The following is a 23,570-nucleotide window of genomic DNA, read 5'->3' on the forward strand; positions in this document are numbered from 1 at the left end:
GTTTAGAAAAGTCTCAGAGACGCAAGGCTAGGTGCGTTGAAACCGGCTCGGCCCATAGAGACGGACCCCAAAGTTTCTGTCCGATAGCTCGTTCAAGGACCCCGTAGCAAGGCATGGAAATAAGTGGATTTTCAGCACCAATTAGGGTTTTTCTCGGACACCAAATGACCTATCGAGCTGAAACTCGGGATTCGGGGTCGCCTCACATAGGACTTCACATAATGTCCGAACTGGACCCGCAGCTAGAACGTAACTATGTGTTTTACCTTTTTATTATGTTTTAAACTAGAGGCGCTGTGAATTATGGGACTGCTCTGACATATATGATAGTTGGCATCTAAATGAGTAGGAAACAGTGGGTTTGGTGTCATAATGACATCTAATTGACTGATGGACACTGACTTGCTAGTTGACTTTTGTACATTTGCAATATGTTTAAACAGAGAGGGACCATCACCAAAATGGCATTCTGAAATCAACACAAAAAAATGGCATCACCATAGTCTCCAGACTGTGCTGAGTTCAACGAGCTATCCCGCTTGACCGTAGCTCGCTCGGTCTAGGCGCAGCAACCATTAGAATATTAGGCCCAAAATGAAGCCTGCCCCACAATGTCATTTGCTTTTGAGTGACAGTGAGAGAACCGTTAGGGTGAGAAGAAAAATTCCACCATAGGAATGTTCCTAAGGTCCTCCCGATCTGAACAAGCCTAACCTTGACCGTGTGGCATTAACCCTTCACAGTAAAACAGTGTTTTTTGATCTCACAGATTACAGTGTCATCTCTCCCCATAGGAATACATTGCCTGCACCACAAAATTCAACCTGAGGCCTATGTGGGTTATGAATGCCGTATGAACCTGTCTTCGGTACCAGTCCATCAGGCCACTATGAGGTCTACCTGTGTTGATTCTAAGCTTCCTGGACCAACCGGAAGTGGTTCAAATCACCCTAAAAGTGTTTACCCATACATTGCATGCAGTTTGATAGACATAGTGCATTCAACCCTGTGTAGATCAGTCAATTCTTAACGTAAAGACTTAAAACTCGGGATTCTGTAAGTGGCCATGTCAATCAAGACATGTGGTGATTTATAGCTTCCTGTGCCAACCGGAAGTGCCATAATTGGTGTCTCAGGGGCTGTTTCGAAGGGTTAAAAAAGTCAGATCTGTCCAAAACTTCATATATGTGATTAGGCAACCCCCATGAACTGTAAATCAGTCATTTTTCCCCAAAAAAATCAAAGGAAAAAAAAATTGCACTAAAACACAACTTGGATAGAGGGACGTATTGGGGTGCGTAGAGACAGACAGTGGCCGCAATAGTTAGCTTTGTTGGAGCTAAAAAAGAACGGTCGGACCTAGAGTTCCGAAACTTTAGAAACCTGTTCTAGACCTCCGGGCCATGGTGCGTGGCGAGTTACGTGGCTCTAGACGGTTCTCGGACCGAGAAACAGCCTCGTACATTTGAAATAACTTCAATTCATTTTTGCATCACGAAAATGACGACATTTAGAAATGTCCCAGAGTCGCAAGACTAGGTGCATTGCGAACGTCTCGGCCCATATAGACAGACCCCAACGTTTCTGTCCGATAGCTCATTCAAGGACCCCGTAGCAAGTCATGGAAAATAGTGGATTTTCAGCACCAATTAGGGTTTTTCTCGGACACCAAATGACCTATCGAGCCGAAACTCGGGATTCGGGGTCGCCTCACATAGGACTTCACATAATGTCCGAACTGGACCCGCAGCTAGAACGTAACTATGTGTTTTACCTTTTTATTATGTTTTCAACTAGAGGCGCTGTGAATTATGGGCCTGCTCTGACATATGTGATAGTTGGCTACTAAATGAGTAGGAAAAAGTGGGTTTGGTGTCAATTGATATCCATTTGGTGTCATAATGACATCTAATTGACTGATGGACACTGACTTGCTAGTTGACTTTTGTACATTTGCAATATGTTTAAACGGAGAGGGACCATCACCAAAATGGCATTCTGAAATCAACACAAAAAATGGCATCACCATAGTCTCCAGACTGTTCTGAGTTCAACGAGCTATCCCGCTTGACCGTAGCTCGCTCGGTCTAGGCGCAGCGACCATTACAATAGTAGGCCCAAAATGAAGCCTGCACCACAATGTCATTTGCTTTTGGGTGACAGTGAGAGAACCGTTAGAGTGAGAAGAAAAATTCCACCACATGAATGTTCCTAAGGTCCTCCCGATCTGAACAAGCCTAACCTTGACCGTGTGGCATTAACCCTTCACAGTAAAACAGTGTTTTTTGATCTCACAGATTACAGTGTCATCTCTCCCCATAGGAATACATTGCCTGCACCCCTAATTTCAACCTGAGGCCTATGTGGGTTATGAATGCCGTATGAACCTGTCTTCGGTACCAGTCCATCAGGCCACTATGAGGTCTACCTGTGTTGATTCTAAGCTTCCTGGACCAACCGGAAGTGGTTAAAATGCCCCTAAAAGTGTTTACCCATACAATGCATGCAGTTTGATAGACATAGTGCATTCAACCCTGTGTAGATCAGTCAATTCTTAACGTAAGGACTTAAAACTCAGGATTCTGTAACAGCATACCCCAATGAGGATATGTGTTGATTTATAACTTCCTGTGCCAACCAGAAGTGCCATAATTGGTGTCTCAGGGGCTGTTTCGAAGGGTTAAAAAAAGTCTGATCTTTCCAAAACTTCATATGTGTGATTAGGCAACCCCCATGAACTGTAAATCAATCATTTTTCCCCAAAAAAATCAAAGGAAAAATAAATTGCACTAAAACACAACTTGGATGAAGGGACGTATTGGGGTGCGTAGAGACAGACAGTGGCTCCAATAGTTAGCTTTGTTGGAGCTAAAAAAGAACCGTCGGACCTAGAGTTCCGAAACTTTAGAAACCTGTTCTAGACCTCCCGTAGATGGTGCGTGGTGAGTTACGTGGCTCTAGAAGGTTCTCGGACCGAGAAACAGCCTTGTACATTTGAAATAACTTCAATTCATTTTTGCATCACGAAAATGACGACATTTAGAAATGTCCCAGAGTCGCAAGACTAGGTGCATTGCGAACGTCTCGGCCCATATAGACAGACCCCAACGTTTCTGTCCGATAGCTCATTCAAGGACCCCGTCATGGAAAATAGTGGATTTTCAGCACCAATTAGGGTTTTTCTCGGACACCAAATGACCTATCGAGCCGAAACTTGGGATTCGGGGTCGCCTCAGCTAGGCCAACACATAACATAAGAAATGGACCCGCAGCTAGAACGTAACTACGTGTTTTATGTTTTTTTTATGGTTTGAACCGAAGGCGTTGTGAATTTTGGACCAGCTCTGAAGTATGTAATAGTTGGCTACTAAACGAGTTGGAAAAAGTGGGTTTGGTGTCAGTTTGTATCAGTTTGGTGGTCAGAATGATATCTAATTGACTGATGGGCTCTTGTCCACTTGACTCTTGTACATTTGCAATATGATCCTATAGTGAAAAAACATCACCAAAAGCGACATTCTGAAATCAACCCAAACGAGCGATTGAGATGACCCAGAATCACTGCAAAGCCATCCCGAGTTCATCGGGCCAGTCAATTTCACATTCCTGCAAGATTTTTATAGCATGACAAATTCGTGATGGTACCTGCCCTTTAAAACATATTGCAAATGCACAGTGACTTTGAAAAAGTAAGGAAACATAAACAAATTCGATAAACAAATTCGTGATGGTACCTGCCCATTGAAACATATTGCAAATGCACAGTGACTTTGAAAAAGTAAGGAAACATAAACAAATTCGATAAACAAATTTGTGATGGTACCTACCTGCCCATTAAAACATATTCCAAATGCACAGTGACTTTGAAAAAGTAAGAAACAAAAAAAAATACATCTAAAAAATTTTGAGCATGACAAATTCGTGATGGTACCTGCCCATTGAAACATATTGCAAATGCACAGTGACTTTGAAAAAGTAAGGAAACATAAATAAATTCGATAAACAAATTCGTGATGGTACCTGCCCATTAAAACATATTCCAAATGCACAGTGACTTTGAAAAAGTAAGGAAACAAAAAAAAATACATCTAAAAAATTTTGAGCATGACAAATTCGTGATGGTACCTGCCCATTGAAACATATTGCAAATGCACAGTGACTTTGAAAAAGTAAAGAAACATAAACAAATTCGATAAACAAATTCGTGATGGTACCTGCCCATTAAAACATATTCCAAATGCACAGTGACTTTGAAAAAGTAAGGAAACAAAAAAAAATACATCTAAAAAATTTTGAGCATGACAAATTCGTGATGGTACTTGCCCATTGAAACATATTGCAAATGCACAGTGACTTTGAAAAAGTAAGGAAACATAAACAAATTCGATAAACAAATTCGTGATGGTACCTGCCCATTAAAACATATTCCAAATGCACAGTGACTTTGAAAAAGTAAGGAAACAAAAAAAAATACATCTAAAAAATTTTGAGCATGACAAATTCGTGATGGTACCTGCCCATTGAAACATATTGCAAATGCACAGTGACTTTGAAAAAGTAAGGAAACATAAACAAATTCGATAAACAAATTCGTGATGGTACCTGCCCATTAAAACATATTCCAAATGCACAGTGACTTTGAAAAAGTAAGAAACAAAAAAAAATACATCTAAAACATTTTGAGCATGACAAATTCGTGATGGTACCTGCCCATTGAAACATATTGCAAATGCACAGTGACTTTGAAAAAGTAAGGAAACATAAACAAATTCGATAAACAAATTCGTGATGGTACCTGCCCATTAAAACATATTGCAAATGCACAGTGACTTTGAAAAAGTAAGGAAACATAAAAAAAAAAACATCCCAAAAAATGTTGGGTAACCAGCTGCATATTTTAGATCACAAGCTTGAATTTTGAGCATGACAAATTCGTGATGGTACCTGCCCATTAAAACATATTGCAAATGCACAGTGACTTTGAAAAAGTAAGGAAACATAAACAAAAAAACATCCCAAAAATTTTTTTTGGGGTTACCAGTTGCATATTTTAGATCACCAGGTGCACATTTCAGGTCACCAGGTGCACATTTCAGATCACCAGGTGCACGGAGGAAAATATTTACTTTTGACTTTGACTTTTGACTTCCTATGACATCATATTGCAAATGGAGAAAACATATGCCTTATGCACAAGTAAAACAAAAAGAAATATGTAATACAAGTTGACAAAGGTATAGTTTGAGCAAAGTAAAGTTTGAAATTTGACCATGACAAATTCGTGATGGTACCTGCCCATTAAAACATATTGCAAATGCACAGTGACTTTGAAAAAGTAAGGAAACATAAACAAAAAAAATCAAAAATGTTTTGTTGCACATTTTAGATCATCAGTTGCACGGAGGAAAATCGTTACTTTTGACTTTGACTTTTGACTTCCTATGACATCATATTGCAAATGGAGAAAACATATGCCTTATGCACAAGTAAAAAAAATATGATAATAAAGCATGACTAAAGTATGTTGATAAAGTTCTTATACATTTGTTATTGACACAAAAATCGAAAGAATTTTGAAAAAAGGTCCAGAAAGCACTTTAAGGATGTATGAAGTTTTTTACCAAATTTTGACATTTTTGACTTTTGACTTTTGACTTCCTATGAAATCATATTCCAAATGGAGAAAACATATGCCTTATGCACAAGTAAAAAAAAAAATATATATATATATGATAATAAAGTATGACTAAAGTATGTTGATAAAGTTCTTATACATGTGTAATTGACACAAAAATCGAAAGAATTTTGAAAAAAGGTCCAGAAAGCACTTTTTTAAGGATGTGTGAAGTTTTTTACCAAATTTTGACATTTTTGACTTTTGACTTTTGACTTCCTATGAAATCATATTGCAAATGGACAAAACATATGCCTTATGCGCATGTACTTAAAAAAAATATATATATGATGACAAAAGTATACTCATACAGTTCTTACACATGTGTAATTGACAAAAAACTCGAAAGAATTTCGAAAAAAGGTCCAGAAAGCACTTTAAGGGGTTTTAAGTTTTTTTTTTTTTAATTCATTTTTCAAAATTTGGCTTTTGGATGTTGACTTGGGTGCCATTTGCAATATGAAATGCCCCGGTGGAACGCACACGCCCCCTATTGGAATTTTGAAGTGTTACAATTGGCAATTGCCATATGGCATTTGCAATATACTTTGCATGAATCAACGCCAAATTGGGTGGTATTGGCCATCGTGTATATGGTTTGTCCAATGCCAATATACCGCCATTTGATTTTGTCCAAATCAGGGGGGTATTCCCTTACTCTAGCTAAATTATGCAGCACTGTTCAAAAGGGAGATAAATGCAGAAATAACTTAAGAGGTTGTCTCTGCAGTACGTTCCTTCCTTAACGGTAAAGCGGCTGGCCCTGGCGGCTTTGGTAGAGAGTTTTACAAATCGTATTCAGAAAAGGTTACTCTTCAGTTGCAGATGTTTAAACACTATTGAAACTTGCAGACTCCCGGAGTCTTTATACTCGGCCAATATCACCCTAATATAAAGAAAGATGAAACCTATTTATTTTCATATCGTCCTATTGCCCTCCTCGGATGTGATCTTGAGATGTTTACTAAAATACTCGCAAACAGACTAAATAAATGCATTTTGACTATAATTCATCAAGACCAAACTGGTTTTATCGCAGGCAGATTCTCATTTTCCAACATTAGGCGACTGATGAACATCAAGTATTCCAAACATGACAAAGGTTCTAAAGTTGCCATTCTTGCACTTGACGCTCAAAAGGAATATTTCCAATTGGAATGGAACTACATTTTGACAATAATACATTTGTTTGCTCTGGGCGAGAGTTGTCCCTTGGGTTGAAATACTATATGCGTGCCCGACGGCTTCAGTTCACTAATTACAATAAATCACATCCGTTTTAATTTCACCGTTCCTACCGCCAATGGTGCTCATTGAGTCCGTTGCTATTCGCCATTGCTATGGAATCCCTAGCTATTAGTATCAGAAGCCATCCTGCCATTGCTTCGTGGGCAAGGTTGATCACTGCATCTTGCTCTATGCGGATTACATTTTGTTTGCCTCACGTCCCAAAGAGTGACTCCCACCGCTGTTGGAGTTCATCGAATAATTTGGAGAACCCTCTGTGTACATCATAAACTGGTATACAAGTGAATTCATGCCTCTTAAACGGTGACAAACCCAGAGTTTCTTAAAACATACCTTTTAAAATCACAGGAGACCAAATTAAATATTTTGATGTCATCCCAAAGGACTCTAAATTTATTTATAAATTGACCTAGCGACACAATGGAAGTTGAGATCTGGAGAGTGCTGCCTATCTACAATAATGCTATTCAAATGGTTACACTCCAAGATTCCTTTATCTCGTTCAGAATCTGCCTATATTTTTAACTAAAGCTTTTTTCAAATCCTTGGATTCTATCATCTTGCCTTTTGTGTGGCAATACAAAGTACATAGTATCGCTAAAAAAACAATCAAGCCCAAAGAATTAGGGGGCCTGAGCCTGCCAAAGTTTCAGCATTATTATTGGGCAGAAAATGCTAGAGCACTGGTTTATTGGCAGGATACATACCCTGGCATGGTAGATCCCTCCACCCATTCATGCCTCATTATTGAACACTAACTGACAATACTTTTTTATTCTGGAAGAGAAAAGGAATTACTACTATTGCAGACCTTTACATCAATAATACTTTACCACAAAAATAATGACATTCTCGCAGGGAAGAAATCATGGACAGGTTCTTCATAAGTGTCAATGCAACCAAACTTAGTTTAGAGTGTTTTTGAGGAAGTTTCGGCTTGCATTGCAGAATTGCTAACATCAGCTTGGCTGTTTATCATGACTGTTGTATACATTCCACATCAGGACAAGAAATGTAATCTTCTGATTTTAAAAAGCCTGAATTCATAAAATAATATTTTTTTGCCTTTATTCTGTTTTGTTCATTCCCAAATTCCGTTTTCTCCTTTTGAGTTTTTCCAAGTTTCCCTTTTATCCTTTTTTTACTTCATGTTTTCACTCTCAAAAACTGACTTTTTTAACCTGTTAGATCTCTAGGGGCGCTATTTCATTTTTGGATAAAAAACGTTCCCGTTTTAAGCGCGATATTTTGTCACGAAAAGATGCTCGACTATGCATATTCTTGACAGTTTTGGAAAGAAAACACTCTGAAGTTTCAGAATCTGCAAAGATTTTGTCTGTAAGTGCCCCAGAACTCATTCTACAGGCGAAACCAAGATGATGCATCACCCAGGAATTAGCAGAATTTCTGAAGCTCTGTTTTCCATTCTCTCCTTATATGGCTGTGATTGCGCAACGAATGAGCCTACACTTTCTGTCGTTCGCCCAAGGTCTTAGCAGCATTGTGACGTATTTGTAGGCATATCATTGGAAGATTGACCATAAGAGACTACATTTTCCAAGTGTCCGCCTGGTGTCCTGCGTCGAATTCGGTGCGCAATTGCCAGCTGCTTCTACTTTACCATTTGATTCAGGGGAGAAAGCATGTGTCCAAGAACGATGTATCAATGAAGAGATATGTGAAAAACACCTTGATGATTGATTCTAAACAACGTTTGCCATGTTTTCAGTCGATATTATGGAGTTAATTTGGAAAAAAGTTCGCGTTTTGAGGACTGAATTTTCAGATTTTTTTTGGTAGCCAAATGTGATGTATAAAACGGAGCTATTTCTAATACACAAGGAATCTTTTTGGAAAAACTGAGCATCTGCTATCTAACTGAGAGTATCCTCATTGAAAACATCAGAAGTTCTTCAAAGGTAAATGATTTTATTTGAAGGCTTTTATGTTTTTGTTAATGTTGCGTGCTGGATGCTAACGCTAATGCTAACGCTAAATGCTAACGCTAGCTAGCTACTTTTACACAAATGATTGTTTTCCTATGGTTGAGAAGCATATTTTGAAAATCTGAGATGACAGTGTTGTTTACAAAAGGCTAAGCTTGAGAGATGGCATATTTATTTCATTTCATTTGCGATTTTCATAAATAGTTAACGTTGTGTTATGCTAATGAGCTTGCTGATAGATTTACACAATCCTGGATACAGGGGTTTTTTCATAGCTAAACGTGACGCAGAAAACGGAGCGATTTGTCCTAAACAAATAATCTTTCAGGAAAAACATTTGCTATCTGAGAGTCTCCTCATTGAAAACATCTGAAGTTCTTCAAAGGTAAATGATTTTATTTGAATGCTTTTCTGTTTTTTTGTGTAAATGTTGCCAGCTGAATGCTAATGCTAAATGCTACGTTAGCCATCAATACTGTTACACAAATGCTTGTTTTGCAATGGTTGAGAAGCATATTTTGAAAATCTGAGATGACAGTGTTGTTAACAAAAGGCTAAGCTTGAGAGCTAGCATATTTATTTCATTTCATTTGCGATTTTCATGAATAGTTAACGTTGCGTTATGGTAATGAGCTTGAGTCTGTATTCACGATCCCGGATCCGGGATGTGATGTTAAGTCCACAAATGAGGTCTGGGAAACATCTGAGGAATATAGATTTTTGGGTGTAGTAATTTTAATTTATTTAACCAGGAAAAGCCCATTGAGACCCAGTCTCATTTTCAAGGGAGACCTGGCCAAGGCGGCAGCAACAATCAATACATTTCAGAATACAATTCAACAAAATATTCCAGCCTAAAAAGAGCATTTATACACTCCTCTGTAACAGAGTCCCCTATAATTCAAGTGTGCACCTAGCAAGAGGCTGTTGTTTAGCTGTGTTTTTGTAGCATACATGTGATGGTAGTTCACTAAACAAATACCCACTGGAATGATGAAAATAATAATATTCTACCTTGTAGTTAGCATTTAATTTAGGTTTATATAGGTTTATAGGAAAGCCTTTCCATCATTGCTAAAGGCTACACAAAGAGGTAGACATGCGCACCACAGATAGGGGCATTCTCGTTGCCTATTCAAAAAGTTGCAGGAAATACAAATCACGGCAGAGGTGGCAGGGTAGCCTAGCGGGTAAGAGCGTTGGGCCAGTAACTGGAAGGTAAAAATCTGTCATTCTGCTCTTGAGCAAGACGGTTAACCCCAGCAACTGTTCAATGGGAGCCGGTGATGTGGATGTCAATGTCGATTAAGACAGCCCCCCCGCACCTCTCTGACTCAGAGGGGTTGGGTTAAATGCATTCAGTTGTATAATTGACTAGGTATCTCCGTCCCATTCTGTTCAGGTCTTATGCTAAACTTGGGATAACTAATACATTTTCAATACACTGAGTTGATTCCCTAATGAGGTTAAAACATTTTTTTATATTGTTGAATTCTATTTTAATGCCTGGATCACATAATTATCAAATTTGGACCAGAATGAGGCTCTCCACTCCCCATTGTTCCTGCAGTGATGATTCACCATCTTCGTTGAATATTTTCATAATTTATCTGCAGCTTTCTCACCGATGCGATTCGGTAGGTTACACTGACTGATGAGTCACTCACTAAATGGATTTCGACTCATCATTACCACTTACATTCCATGGGATATGCAAATTCACGCATCATGCCCTTTCCCTTCTCCGTGCAAAGAAATTTGACTGCAACCAACCTCTGCACACACAAATTGTCCTGGGAGGTAGGACAGACCGCAGGCTGGGTTTCCCTGCCGTCGCTCGCTTTGTGACTGACTGGCACTATCCAATTTAAGAACAAATTCTTATTTACAATGACGACCTACCGCAGCCAAACCCGGACGACGCTGGACTAATTGTCCGCTGCCCTATGGGACTCCCAATCACGGCCGGTTGTGATTTAGCCTGGAATCGAACTAGGGTCTGTAGTGACGCCTCTAGCGCTGAGATGCAGTGACTTAGACCGCTGCGCCACTCGGGATCAATAGATCGCTAGAAGATGCATACCGTTCATTCTAGCGGGAGAGGGCTCGACGGACTAGAGATTTGAAACTTTTAATAAAAGTAGCCTAGTTAATATGAAGTTTAAAAAGTATTCAGCTGAAAATTAGTCTGTAAACAGCTAATGGGCTGACGGCCGGCACAAAAAAAATGCGGGGATTGCAGGACACACACGCGCGCACGCACACTCCCTACTCTGTGCACTGTGATATTGCTCCTGGGAACGTGCTCTGTTTCAATGAGGCCACAGTGGCAAAGCAGTGATGAGCAGAGTGGGACAGACAGACGCAGAGAAAAGCAGGGAGGGAAAGAGAAAAGTCATAAAGAGAAAGTGAGACACAGAGAGAGCTAAAAGAGAAAAAGATAGCGAGCCAGAGACACAGCAAGTGAGAAACAGCAAGAATGAGACTGAGTCAGTGAGTGAGACAAGGCAGTAGCTAATCCTCACAGACCAGTGCTTTAAGCCTCTCATAGTGTTGCTATAAATGATCATGGCAGTCAAAAGGGTTCAACAACACCAACCCAGAGAAACAGAGGTCAGTGTCGTGGCGGGAACCTGAGAGCAATGGGAGATACAGGATATAGGCTACAGGGGGTGAAAATTTCACTAGGTAGAGATTTAGGATCAGCTTCCAAATCCTAACCTTTAGTGGAGAAAATGCTAAACTGACTCTAGGTCAACATCTAGAGGCAAAGTTCACCATACACCATATAGCCTTGACTAAAATTGATGGGTATATGGTAGGACAGGTGCCCAAAGTTAGGGTGCGACATGATGTGCAACATACTGATTATTTAGGAAAATTCAAGATGCATTTCATATTTTAGGACAATTGAGGTGGATTTAAATGATACCAATTTGTTCCATTCTTTCTGACCTTAGGAAGCTTGATGGATCAAGCGTGATATCCAATATATTGGGATAACATGTTGAGGAGCCAAGCTAGATCACCCGGTAAAACTGGAATATTTACCCAGCGGCAGCAGCCACCAATTAGCCATTCAAATTTACCAGGCTATCTAGCTTGGGTCCTCAACCTGTTATCCCAATATATGGGATACCACCCTTGAATTGGAGTCTGCAAAAGAAGACTGATCTGACTCCCAGGCTAACACATCCCCTGTAGTCATGCAGGCCTACTTCTCTAGTCGTACTGGCAAGCATCCCTCTCCCTATACCGTTTGCCTCCCTCCGATTCCATTCGTTTTAGCTTGCCCGGTGTTTCTTTCCACCCATAAAAATGTAATTACTAGAAGGGACAAAGCCCCTCCGACCATTGCAATTTGAGTAGGGCACTCAATTTAACTACATGTGGGTACACTCAATATGGCCACCTGTCATGGATCACTGATGTGAATGTCTGTTCCATTCAATGCATTTCTACCCTTCCACCAACCCTGTTCCCATCCCTGTGCTTCTGAAGTTACCTTGGGCAGCTTGATGGCGGGCTCACGATACTCCTCCTCCTCCTCGCTGTCAGAGTCACCGCTCTGCACGGAACTTTGTGAGGCCAGGGATGACTCCCGCTGCTGCCAGTCCAGCACGCAGTGGCGCACATTGCAGTACACATTGAACGCCGATGGGTTGCTGTGCAGCTTGATGTCCGGCACGCAGAAGGCCCCATCGAGGTTATCCGTCTGTGGAGAAGAGAGATAAAGTATAAGAAAAGCCATCGCTCGCAAATCAAACAATATTTTATTTCAGCAGTCAATGAATGAAGGCAGTTTGCCCCTCAAGACTTCATCAAAAGAGAAGAGATAATTAGAATGCATATTCAAAGATGCAGGCATTGTTGGAGGAAGATGTAGGCTAAGTTATTTAGCTAACTGTAGCAGTCCCATGGAGATTGATTCACTGTTTGAAGTAGAAGGTAGTCCAGATAGTCGAGACACTACAATAAAGCCTAAAGAGTAATAGTGAGATCTGTGCTATTCAGTGAAAATCATTCTGTGAAACTAAGCCTAATGTGATTCTGTCTGCGAGAAGAGGACACAGTTCAGATTTTAGTGCAAGAAAAAGGATGGGAAAGACAAAGCGATTCAAGTGAGAGAGCGATGACAAGGAGAGGAAAGCAAGGAATAGATTTCTTTATTCTATGTGAGCCGTGACGGTAGGAGTGATCATGGTTATTCAATAACCATGATTACAAATAGACCTGAATTAAATCCTGAATAATGATGAATGAGAAAGTTAAATGCACAAATATCATACCCCCAAAACATGCTAAGCTCTTATTACAATAACAGGGGAGGTTAATATTTTCATGGGGGGTATGATATACCTCTAACCTTCTCATTGATCACCATTCATTAAGGATTATCTATAATCATGGTAACATCCACATTAATTTAGAAGTGTTTAGAAACATTCTACTTTTATTTACAATTAAAATTACTCCAAAATATACCATACATTTTTATTGGGCAAAAAATAATCTGAAACACAACCAAAACAAACACCAAATGGATCCAACAAATTTGTAGATTCCCACAGTTGATGTTGTCATTGCTTGCTATGAATATGTGCCATTACTTTTGGCCCCCTAAAATGGGGGTTGTACAAAATGTGCTATAATTACTAAACGGTTCGATATGGATGAAAATCCCCTCAAGTTAACTTTAACTTCATAATCATTGCATAATTTCAAATCCAAAGTGCTGGAGTACAGAGCCAAAATGTATCACTGTTCCAAGACTTTTCCAATACGGTGCATTCAGAAAGTATTCCGACGTCTTCCCTTTTTCCACATTTTGTTACGTTACAGCCGTATTCTAAAACGGATTAAATAAAAACAATTACTCAATCTACACAAACTTCCCCATAATGACAAAGCAAAAACAGGAATTTTTGAACAGTAATAAATAAAATAAACAGAAATACCTTATTTATATAAGTATTCCGACCCTTTGCTATGAGACATGAAATTGAGCTCAGGTGCATCCGCAAGACAGCAGCCATACTGTACTGTGCCAAATTCCTAAAGTCTAAAGCACAAGGAAGATTAGGCTATATCCAAAGTTCTACAGCTTCAACATCGAGAGCATCCTGACGGGTTGCATCACTGTCTGGTTGCATCACTGTCTGGTATGGCAACTGCTCGGCCTCTGACCGCAAGGCAGTACAGAGGGTAGTGCGTACGGCCAAGTACATCACTGGGGCTAAGCTGCCTGCCATCCAGGACCTCTACACCAGGTAGTGTCAGAGGAAGGCCTGAAAAATTGTCAAAGACCCCAGAAATAGACATTCAACACATTTAGCCAAATTATTGAATTCTCTATTACAACATTTTATACCATAACCAGTCAAATCAAAATGTATTTGTCACATGTGCTGAATACAACAGCACATTACAAGCCCCTTAACAATGCAGTTAAGAAAAATGCCAACAAAAAAAAGAAATAGAAGTAACAAATGAAAGAGCAGCAGTAAAAAAAACAATAGCGAGGCTACTGTACCAGTACAGAGTCAATGTGAGGGGGCACCAGTTAGTCGAGGTAATATGTACAGTTGAAGTCGGAAGTTTACATACACTAACGTTGGAGTAATTAAAACTCGTTTTCCAACCACTCCACAAATTTCCTGTTAACAAACTATAATTTTGGCAAGTCGGTTAGGACATTACTTTGTGCATGACAAGTAATTTTTCCAACAATTGTTTACAGATTAACTCAATGTATCACAATTCCAGTGGGGCAGAAGTTTACATACACAAAGTTGACTGTGCCTTTAAACAGCTTGGAAACATCCAGAATATTATGTCATGGCTTTAAAAGCTTCTGATAAATGATGTCAATTAGCCTGAGTCAATTGAAGGTGTACCTGTGGATGGATTTCAAGACCTACCTTCAAACTCAGGGCCTCTTTGCTTGACATCATGGGAAAATCAAAAGAAATCAGTCAAGACCTCATAAAAAAAATGTGTAGACCTCCACAAGTCTGGCTCATCCTTGGGAGCAATTTCCAAACACCTGAAGGTACCAAGTTCATCTGTACAAACAATAGTACACAAGTATAAACACCATAGGACAACACAGCAGTCATACCGCTCAGGAAGGAGACACGTTCTAACTCCTAGAGATGAACGTACTTTGGTGCGAAAAGTGAAAATCAATCACAGAACAACAGCAAAGGACCTTGTGAAGAAGCTGAAGGAAACCGTATCAAAAGTATCTATAGCCACATTAAAACGAGTCTTATATCGATATAACCTAAAAGGCCGCTCAACAAGGAAGAAGCCACTGCTCCAAAACCGCCATAAAAAAGCCAGACTATGGTTTGCAACTGCACATGGGGACAAAGATCATACTTTTTGGAGAATGTCCTCTGGTCTGATGAAACAAAAATTTAACTGCTTGGCCATAGTTACCATCATTATGTTCGGAGGAAAAAGGGGGAGGCTTGCAAGGCCAAGAACACCATCCCAACCGTGAAGCACGGGGGTGGCAGCATCATGTTGTGGGGGTGCTTCACAAAATAGATGGCATCATGAGGAGGGACAATTATGTGGATATATTGAAGCAACATCTCAAGACATCAGTCAGGAAGTTAAAGCTTGGTCACGAATGGTCTTCCAAATGGACAATGACCCCAAGCATACTTCCAAAGTTGTGGCAAAATGGCTTAAGGACAACAAAGTCAAGATATTGGAATGGCCATCACAAAGCCCTGCCCTCAATCCCATAGAAAATTTGTGGGCAGAACTGAAAAAGCGTGTGCGAGCAATGAGGCCTACAAAACTGACTCAGTTACACCAGCTCTGTCAGAAGGAATGGGCCAAAATTCACCCAACTTATTGTGGGAAGCTTGTGGAAGGCTACCCGAAACGTTTGACCCAAGTTAAACAATTTAAAAGGCAATGTTACCAAATACTAATTGAGTGTATGTAAACTTGGGACCCACTGGGAATTTGATGACAGAAATAAAAGCTGAAGTAAATCATTCTCTATCCTATTATTCTGACATGTCACATTCTTAAAATAAAGTGGTGATCCTAACTGACCTAAGACATGGAATTTTTACTAGGATTAAATGTCAGGAATTGTGAAAAATTAAGGTTAAATGTATTTGGCTAAGTCATATGTAAACTTCTGACTTCAATTGTACATGTTGGTAGAGTTATTAAAAAGTAACTTATGCATAGATAACAGTAGCAGCAGCGTAAAGGGGGGGGGGGGGGGTGCAAGCAGTCTGGTTAGCCATTTGATTAGATATTCAGGCAATCTTATTGCTTGGGGGTAGAAGCTGTTAAGAAGCCTTTTTGACCCAGACTGGGTGCTCCGGTATCGCTTGCCATGCGGAAGCATAGATAAGTCTATGACTAGGGTGGCTAGAGTCTGACCATTGCTCAGGGGCTTCCTCTGACACCACCTGGTATAGCGGCCCTGGATGGCAGGAAGCTTGGCCCCAGTGATGTACTGGGCCGTATGCACTACCCTCTGTAGTGCCTTGCGGTCGGAGACCGAGCAGTTTCCATACCAGACAGTGATGCAACCCGTCAGGATGCTCTCGATGTTGCAGCTGGAGAACCTTCTGAAGACTCATGCCAAATCTTTTCAGTCTCTTGAGGGGGGGGGGGGGGGGAATAGGTTTTGTCATGCCCTCTCCACGACTGTCTTGGTGTGCTTGGACCATTCTAGTTTGTTGGTGATGTGGACACCAAGGAACTTGAAGCTCTCAACCTGCTCCACTACAGCCCCGTCGGTGAGAATGGGGGCCATCTCAACCCTCCTTTTCCTGTAGTCTACAATCATCTCATTTGTCTTGATCACTTTCAGGGAGAGGCTGTTGTCCTGGCACCACACGGCCAGTTCTCTGACCTCCCTGTATGATGTCTCGTCGTTGTTGATGATCAGGCCTACCACTATTGTGTCATGGGCAAACGTACAGTGTTGGAGTCATGCCTGGCCATGCAGTCATGAGTGAACAGGGAGTACAGGAGTGGACTGAGCATGCACCTGAGGGGACCCATTGTTGAGGATCAGCGTGGCGGCTGTGTTTTCTATCCTTACCACCTGTCAGGAAGTCTAGGATCCAGTTGCAGAGGGAGGTGTTTAGTCCCAGTGTCTTTAGCTTAGGGATGAGCTTTGAGGACACTAAAGCATTTTCACTTTTGGATGAATAGCATGCTCAGAGTGAACTGCCTCCTAATCAGTCCCAGATGCTAATATTTGCATATTATTATTAGTATTGGATAGAAAACACTCTGAAGTTTCTAAAACTGTTTGAATGACGTCTGTGAGTATAACAGAACTCATATGGCAGGCAAAAACCAGAGAAAAAATCCAAACAGGAAGTGGGAAATCTGAGGTTTGTAGTTTGTACACAGTGGGATATGGGTTATTTTGCACTTCCTAAGGCTTCCACTAGCATGATCACACAGTCATCCGGAACAGCTGGTGCTCTCATGCATGTTTCAGTGTTGCTTGCCTCGAAACAAGCATAGAAGTAATTTAGCTTGTCTGGTAGGCTCACGCCACTGGGCAGCTCTCGGCTGTGCTTCCCTTTGTAGTCTGTAATAGTTTGCAAGCCCTGCCACAACCGACGAGCACCTGTGTAGAACGAGTCGATCTTAGTCCTATATCGACGCTTTGCCTATTTGATGGTTCGTCTGAGGGCATAGCGGGATTTCTTATAAGCTTCCGGGTTAGAGTCCCGCTCCTTGAAAGCAATAGCTCTACCCTTTAGCTCAGTGCGGTTGTTGCCTGTAATCCATTGATTTTGTTTGGGGTATGTACGTACAGTCACGACGTCCTCAATGCACTTATTGATGAAGCCAGTGACTGATGTGGTGACTGCCAGTACAGTGTATAACCCACCAGCTGCATGTTATTCATGTCGTCGTTCAGCCAGGACCCGGTGAAACATAAGATATTACAGTTTTTAAATTCTTCGTACAATTCAAGGTGAGTAATCGCTGTTCTGATATCCAGAAGCTCTTTTAATTCATAAGAGTGAAAAAAATAAAATAGCAAGGTTAGTTAAGAGCCAATAAAACGGCAACCATCCCCTCCGGCACCAACACAGGGAACATATATATTCCTATGTAGGAAATTGGGTCCAATTTGGGACAGATTAAATCTGCTTTTTCCTGCTGCATATCAAAATCGGAGACAGAAAATGACCCCAAAGTATCGAAGATGGTTATAACATGGAATGCAGTTTGGCTGGCTGAGGTGATGGGCAAGCCTAAGGAATAGCATGTAATGTATGCAAATTAGTCTACCATCCAAATCCATGGCTAACAATTGCTGCTACATTGCCTTTACAGCAGCAGAGACAATGCAGCGACAATACAGCATGTCCTGTGTTCTGAATCAATTGAACAGTCAACTTAGTCCATCATGTAGGCTAGTAGAATATGCGGATGTCAATGTGAAAAATCAAGTACGCCTCAGGCCTGAAGTCCCAAAGATGAATTATATCACACCTGAATGAGTCATATTGATTGATGATGATTTAAATTCTAAGGGCCCAGAGCTGCTGGGTTGTGTTTATTAGCCACCAAAAAACAGACAAACAGGGTTTTCCAATAAACCTATTTTTTGTTTTCTGTTGCTAAAGTTGTAAAATGTTGAAGGACAAAATTAACATGACCCTTTTACTGACAGCAGCTGGGGACAGGACTCAGGAGTTGTACCCTTAAATGTTAAGCTATTGAACTGACCAGATTACATTTAGGGGCCAGAGCAAATCAGCATTATTTACTGGCATATCTAAGGTAGTGTCCCAAATGGCAACCTATTCCCTATACCAGGACTCAATAATGTTCCTAGAGAAGTACCCTCCTGTAGGTTTTCCCTCCAACCTCAGATCTAAATCGGATTCAGTTTATCAACTAGCCAGTCCCTCCAGGATTCCGTGATCACATAATTCAATACAAAATCAACCAATCAGTGCATACATATTATGCAAGAGCTCGCAATGTTGACCAATCCCCGCAACTTATAGAGCATGAAAGGGTCCAATCAAAAGTGGGTCCGAAATTTTGACCGATTACTGCACTGTTACCATGGAAAATGGTCCTATCCAACCACAGTTTTTTCCCCCTGGCCTGTCAGCGTATTCACGTGTGAAGATGGGTGATTGTTGATGGCTGACAGGCAGTACAATGAACAGAAATCAATCTAATTTCCCAACAAAAATAAGGTGCAAAACAATTTCCTATGTGTTTTTGGAAACAACAGAAAGTCGACAATAAACAGTAACTTCGAATCAGCAAAGCATTTGAGAATGTCAAAACAGTTCCCACAGCAGCGGCAGATCACCATGACAGAAGTTGCTGCTGTAGCTGTGTAACTGTGGCAAGAGCTGAAAGAATCAAGGTTTATTTTATTTCACCTTTATTTAACAAGGTAGGCCAGTTGAGAACAATTTCTAATTTCAACTGCGACCTGGCCAAAATGAATCAAAGCAGTTCGACACATACAGAGTTACACGTGGAAAAACAAACATACAGTCAAGAACACAATAGAAAAAGTCGATATATACAGTGTGTGCAAATGAGGTAAGGCAATTAATAGGCCATAGTGGCAAAACAATTACAATTTAGCAATTAAACACTGGAGTGATAGATGTGCAAGTAGATACTGGGGTGCAAAGAAGCAAAATAAATAACAGTATGGGGATGAGGTAGTTGGATGGGCTATGTACAGGTGCAGTGATCTGTGAGCTGCTCAGTGAGGGAGATACGAGTCTCCAGCTTCAGTGATTTTTGCAGTTCGTTCCAGCCATTGGCAGCAGAGAACTGGAAGGAAAGGCATCCAAAGGAGGAATTGGCTTTGGGGGTGACCAGTGAAAGATACCTGCTGGAGCGCAAGCTACAGGTGGGTGCTGCTATGGTGACCAGTGAGCTGAGATAAGGCGGGGCTTTACCTAGCAAAGACTTACAGATGACCTGGAGCCAATGGGTTTGGCGACAAATATGAAGCGAGGACCAGCCAACGAGAGCATACAGGTCGCAGTGGTGGGTAGTATATGGGGCTTTGGTGACAAAACTGATGGCACTGTGATAAGACTGCATCCAATTTGCTGAGTAGTGTTGAGCTATTTTGTAAATGACATCGCCGATCGGTAGGATAGTCAGTTAGTCAATCTTCATGTTTAAGCCTAAGAATGTCAATAAGCAGTTGCTACATTCATTTGGACTTAAAAATGTATTATATAGCCATTGAATCGTGAAGCATATAAATGGCTAGGGCGTTATACCTTAAACAGTATATACCGGGGTACTTTGATAAAGCCACGGGATGGGTTTTCAATCAATTTGGATATTTATAGCTACTTTTTAAATGAATACCTGCAGTCAGCTTGTGCAATACCTTAGGGAGATGAAGCAAATTGCTTTCATTTCACCAGTCACATTATTTAACATACAGTAGTTCCCCAGAACTGTTGAGCCAGTCACGTGTTTGTAAATAGCAAAACCGAAGGAAGTGGGAGCTGGTGAGTCCATAGAATTCTAAATCTAATTGGTGAGTCTCTGTTGTGTGGCGCACATGTGATGAAGTTACACTTAAATGCAATTCACACTTAAATGCAATTCACTACTAAATGATAGCCATAACATATGCCATTCTGCCAGATGAGTCATCTGTACAGTTGCCATTTTTTCCCTAAGCTTCCTATTATTAATTTCCACAATTTCTATTCACTTTCGCTTGTAAAAATGTCCACTCAACAAAAATTACATACGGTAGCTACTAGCTATGCATATAACTATGAGCTGAATTTGCCTGTCTTTGCAATGAGTTTGCTTGTTTTCACCCGTTAGCATTTAGCTAACGGCTAACAGCTTCTAAGTGATCTCGATATTAGTTTGTGATAATTTTTTTAGCATTCCGGTCGAGGCCCATTGTGCTTTTCTTGCATTTGTAGCGCCCCTTTGTCTGCTATGCCGATAATACCGTAAATCCCGGGATGAGAGAAGGATGGTATGACGATGTGAAAATCTGGATACAGCCCAAGCCTAATGGTGGGATGACAACTTTGTTATTGTTTGAACTTCTGATTGGAGCTTAACAGCGGCTTTTACCATTCCTGTTCTCATAAAGCTGAGAAATGGGGCTGAGGTTCTCATTTATAGACAGTGGGGTATTCCAGAAAGCAGACTTAAATTAGCCAGCAGGAATCGCCCCCAGAGCTCTGTAAGCCAAGCCTGGCAGCTGATGAAATTGAAAAGTGTTCCCGGGTTTGAGCCCAGATTGGCATAAGGCATCCGTTTTGGGCTTATGGAGTCAAATCGTACCATGCCCATAACTAGGGCCCTGTGATGTTAGTGAAAATGTGACATAACAAATCCAGGCATGTTAAATGATAGGGCAAAACACAGGGCCCTTTTCAGACATCATAATGAATCAAGAGGTATATATTATGAATGAAATGAGTTTTGAACATCACAAATGTCTATAAAGTGTTTATTTCTGAGGGTGGAAATGACCCAACGTGTGCTCAAAGCACACATGCAAACTTTACATCGAAAAGTATAAATAAAGGGTTAGGGTTTACAAATAAGACTGCATTGTGCATAAAAACAAAGTGCAACTCAAACCATGTAAACTATGTACAAGTAGAACATATGAAATATTAAATGCAAAAATATGAGGCTGGTGGTGGCGCCACATGTCCACAAAATGAAACAAAAAAACATTGGCAAAGTACAAGTGCAAACCTTAACAAAGGTTTTTGGTTGGTAGCGAACTGGCAAGGGAGAGGCCTAGTAGGGGAGAAGGTGGGCTGGACACCTGGTGGGGAACAATCCCTTGTGGAAGGGCTCGAACGGTAGGAGCTGGTAGAGTTAGAGGAGATGCTTGAGCTTGAGGCAACAGTGGACAGCACATATTGTTCAGCAGCAGAGTTGCCTACATTGGGGGATAACAATACACCGTATTAAAGCTAGATAAGTTACATTATGTCTGAAAACTTTTCTCCATTGTTTCAAGCTGGACAATGCTTGTTCTTACATTATGAAATCTGGATTAGGGTTGTTTGACCCTAATGCTAGACAAACATTTACATTCTAGTCATTTAGCAGACATTAGATATTCTAGTTAAGTAAAGCTGTACAAACTAGCCAGCTAGTTAAAAGTCAAACCAAACCGTGGACATATCTTTTGTTCATATCCTATTAACCAGCTCACAAAAACTAGCTACCATGCATAAAGCTTGGTAGCTAGCTTGTAGCCATTGTTACAAGCCACATGGCCTCAGCTTGCAAGCAAAAGGGTCATTACTTTATTCTTAGTTACAATCCAGGTTAATCCCTTTGTTTAGATGGGACAAACACCTTAACATTACAACTTAACCTGCAATTTGAGATTTAGAGTTAGCTAGCTAGATTTCTTTAAACCAGTTACTGCTAAAGTTAACTAGCTAACAAAAACATCACATGGACACATCAGTTAAATACAAAGCTAGCTTGCCAAATTAACTTATTTATAATAAATCTTTATTTTTTTATTAAAAATACCACTTACTGGAGTTTGGTAGAAATTGCACCACAGTCCCAGACTGGCCTGTGTCCCATTGTACTCACCAGCGTCAGAGACCGATTGTGTTTCTCAAACCCGGTCATTGGCTCCATTTCATGGTATACTCCAAAAACCTTCCAACAAAAAACATCTCAAGTGGTGCCTCAGTTCCCACGGCATCAGCTGTTGGTAGGCCGAGGCTCCCACTGGGTGCGCTAGGGTTTCCTCCATTACTTGAGACCTGTGGTCCTGCGCAGCCAGGTATACAATGTTGTGGGTCTACCTGAGTGATACTGCAAGATGCATATTCCTGTCTCAAAGATTAAGCCTTAGTACAGTCAGTACAATGAAAGTGTGAATGACTCATATTAGCTATGGTTCCTTTGATTGCTCCAACATAACTTGGATGACTGCAGCAATTATAGCACTAATACCTGCCAACAGGAGCTGCCCTTTGGGCATGCATGCATTTATTCAGACCAAAAAGCCATCCGGGGTTCTCTGACATTTTTGATGACTATAACCTCGACCAGTGGCGAGCCATTCGTGGCGCTGACATCTAATTTGAATGTCAACTTTTGAAGGCTCTTTCTGTGCATACCACAGTGACCAGGGGAATTGGGGTTAGATTCCGGGGAGAGAGTCTAAGAAAAACTGCTACCACATCCAAGGAAGGCACCAGCCACGCAAATTACCCACTCCCCACTCAAGGTGGTAGTGATGAAAAGTAACAATACAGGACATGGGGCCTTGTAATTGGAATGAGTCCATTTTAAAATCCTTAAAATGAGGATACATTAGGGGTTTATAAGTTGCATTTTAAAGGGGTCAGAAACTGAGTGTCATTTTACTGCCTGTTGTGTATTGTCCAATAGGTTGACGCCAATAAATGTAAGGAGAAAGGGGGGTTGTCTAATTGTTAGGCAGGTAACAAACTAAACATATATATTTCTTCCATTTTTTTTATCTAGGTTGTCAAATAACAATCTTACTCAAAATGAAAATGGGGAAATATTAATAGAAATTGACCAAGAACCCACATAGATCTAGAGGTCCTCTGTGGAGATGGGAGAACCTTCCAGAAGGGCAACCTTCTCTGCAGCACTCCACCCATCAGGCATTTATGGTAGAGTGGCCAGACGGAAGTCACTCCTCAGTA

General features: G+C 40.7%; 1 protein-coding gene across 24 annotated transcripts in view; it reads right to left on the minus strand.

Moving 5' to 3' along the window:
• The window catches only part of LOC110519948 (E3 ubiquitin-protein ligase MYCBP2), a 344,395-nt gene that overhangs the window by 305,645 nt on the left and 15,180 nt on the right, over positions 1-23,570 (minus strand). For all 24 annotated transcript variants that reach the window (XM_036974062.1, XM_036974063.1, XM_036974061.1 and 21 more), the window contains exon 3: positions 12,374-12,583. In XM_036974062.1, the coding sequence (XP_036829957.1) occupies positions 12,374-12,583 (210 nt within the window). The remainder of the gene's footprint in view (positions 1-12,373; positions 12,584-23,570) is intronic.

This window comes from Oncorhynchus mykiss, chromosome 3 (assembly GCF_013265735.2).
Source record: "Oncorhynchus mykiss isolate Arlee chromosome 3, USDA_OmykA_1.1, whole genome shotgun sequence".
Lineage (NCBI taxonomy): Eukaryota > Metazoa > Chordata > Actinopteri > Salmoniformes > Salmonidae > Oncorhynchus > Oncorhynchus mykiss.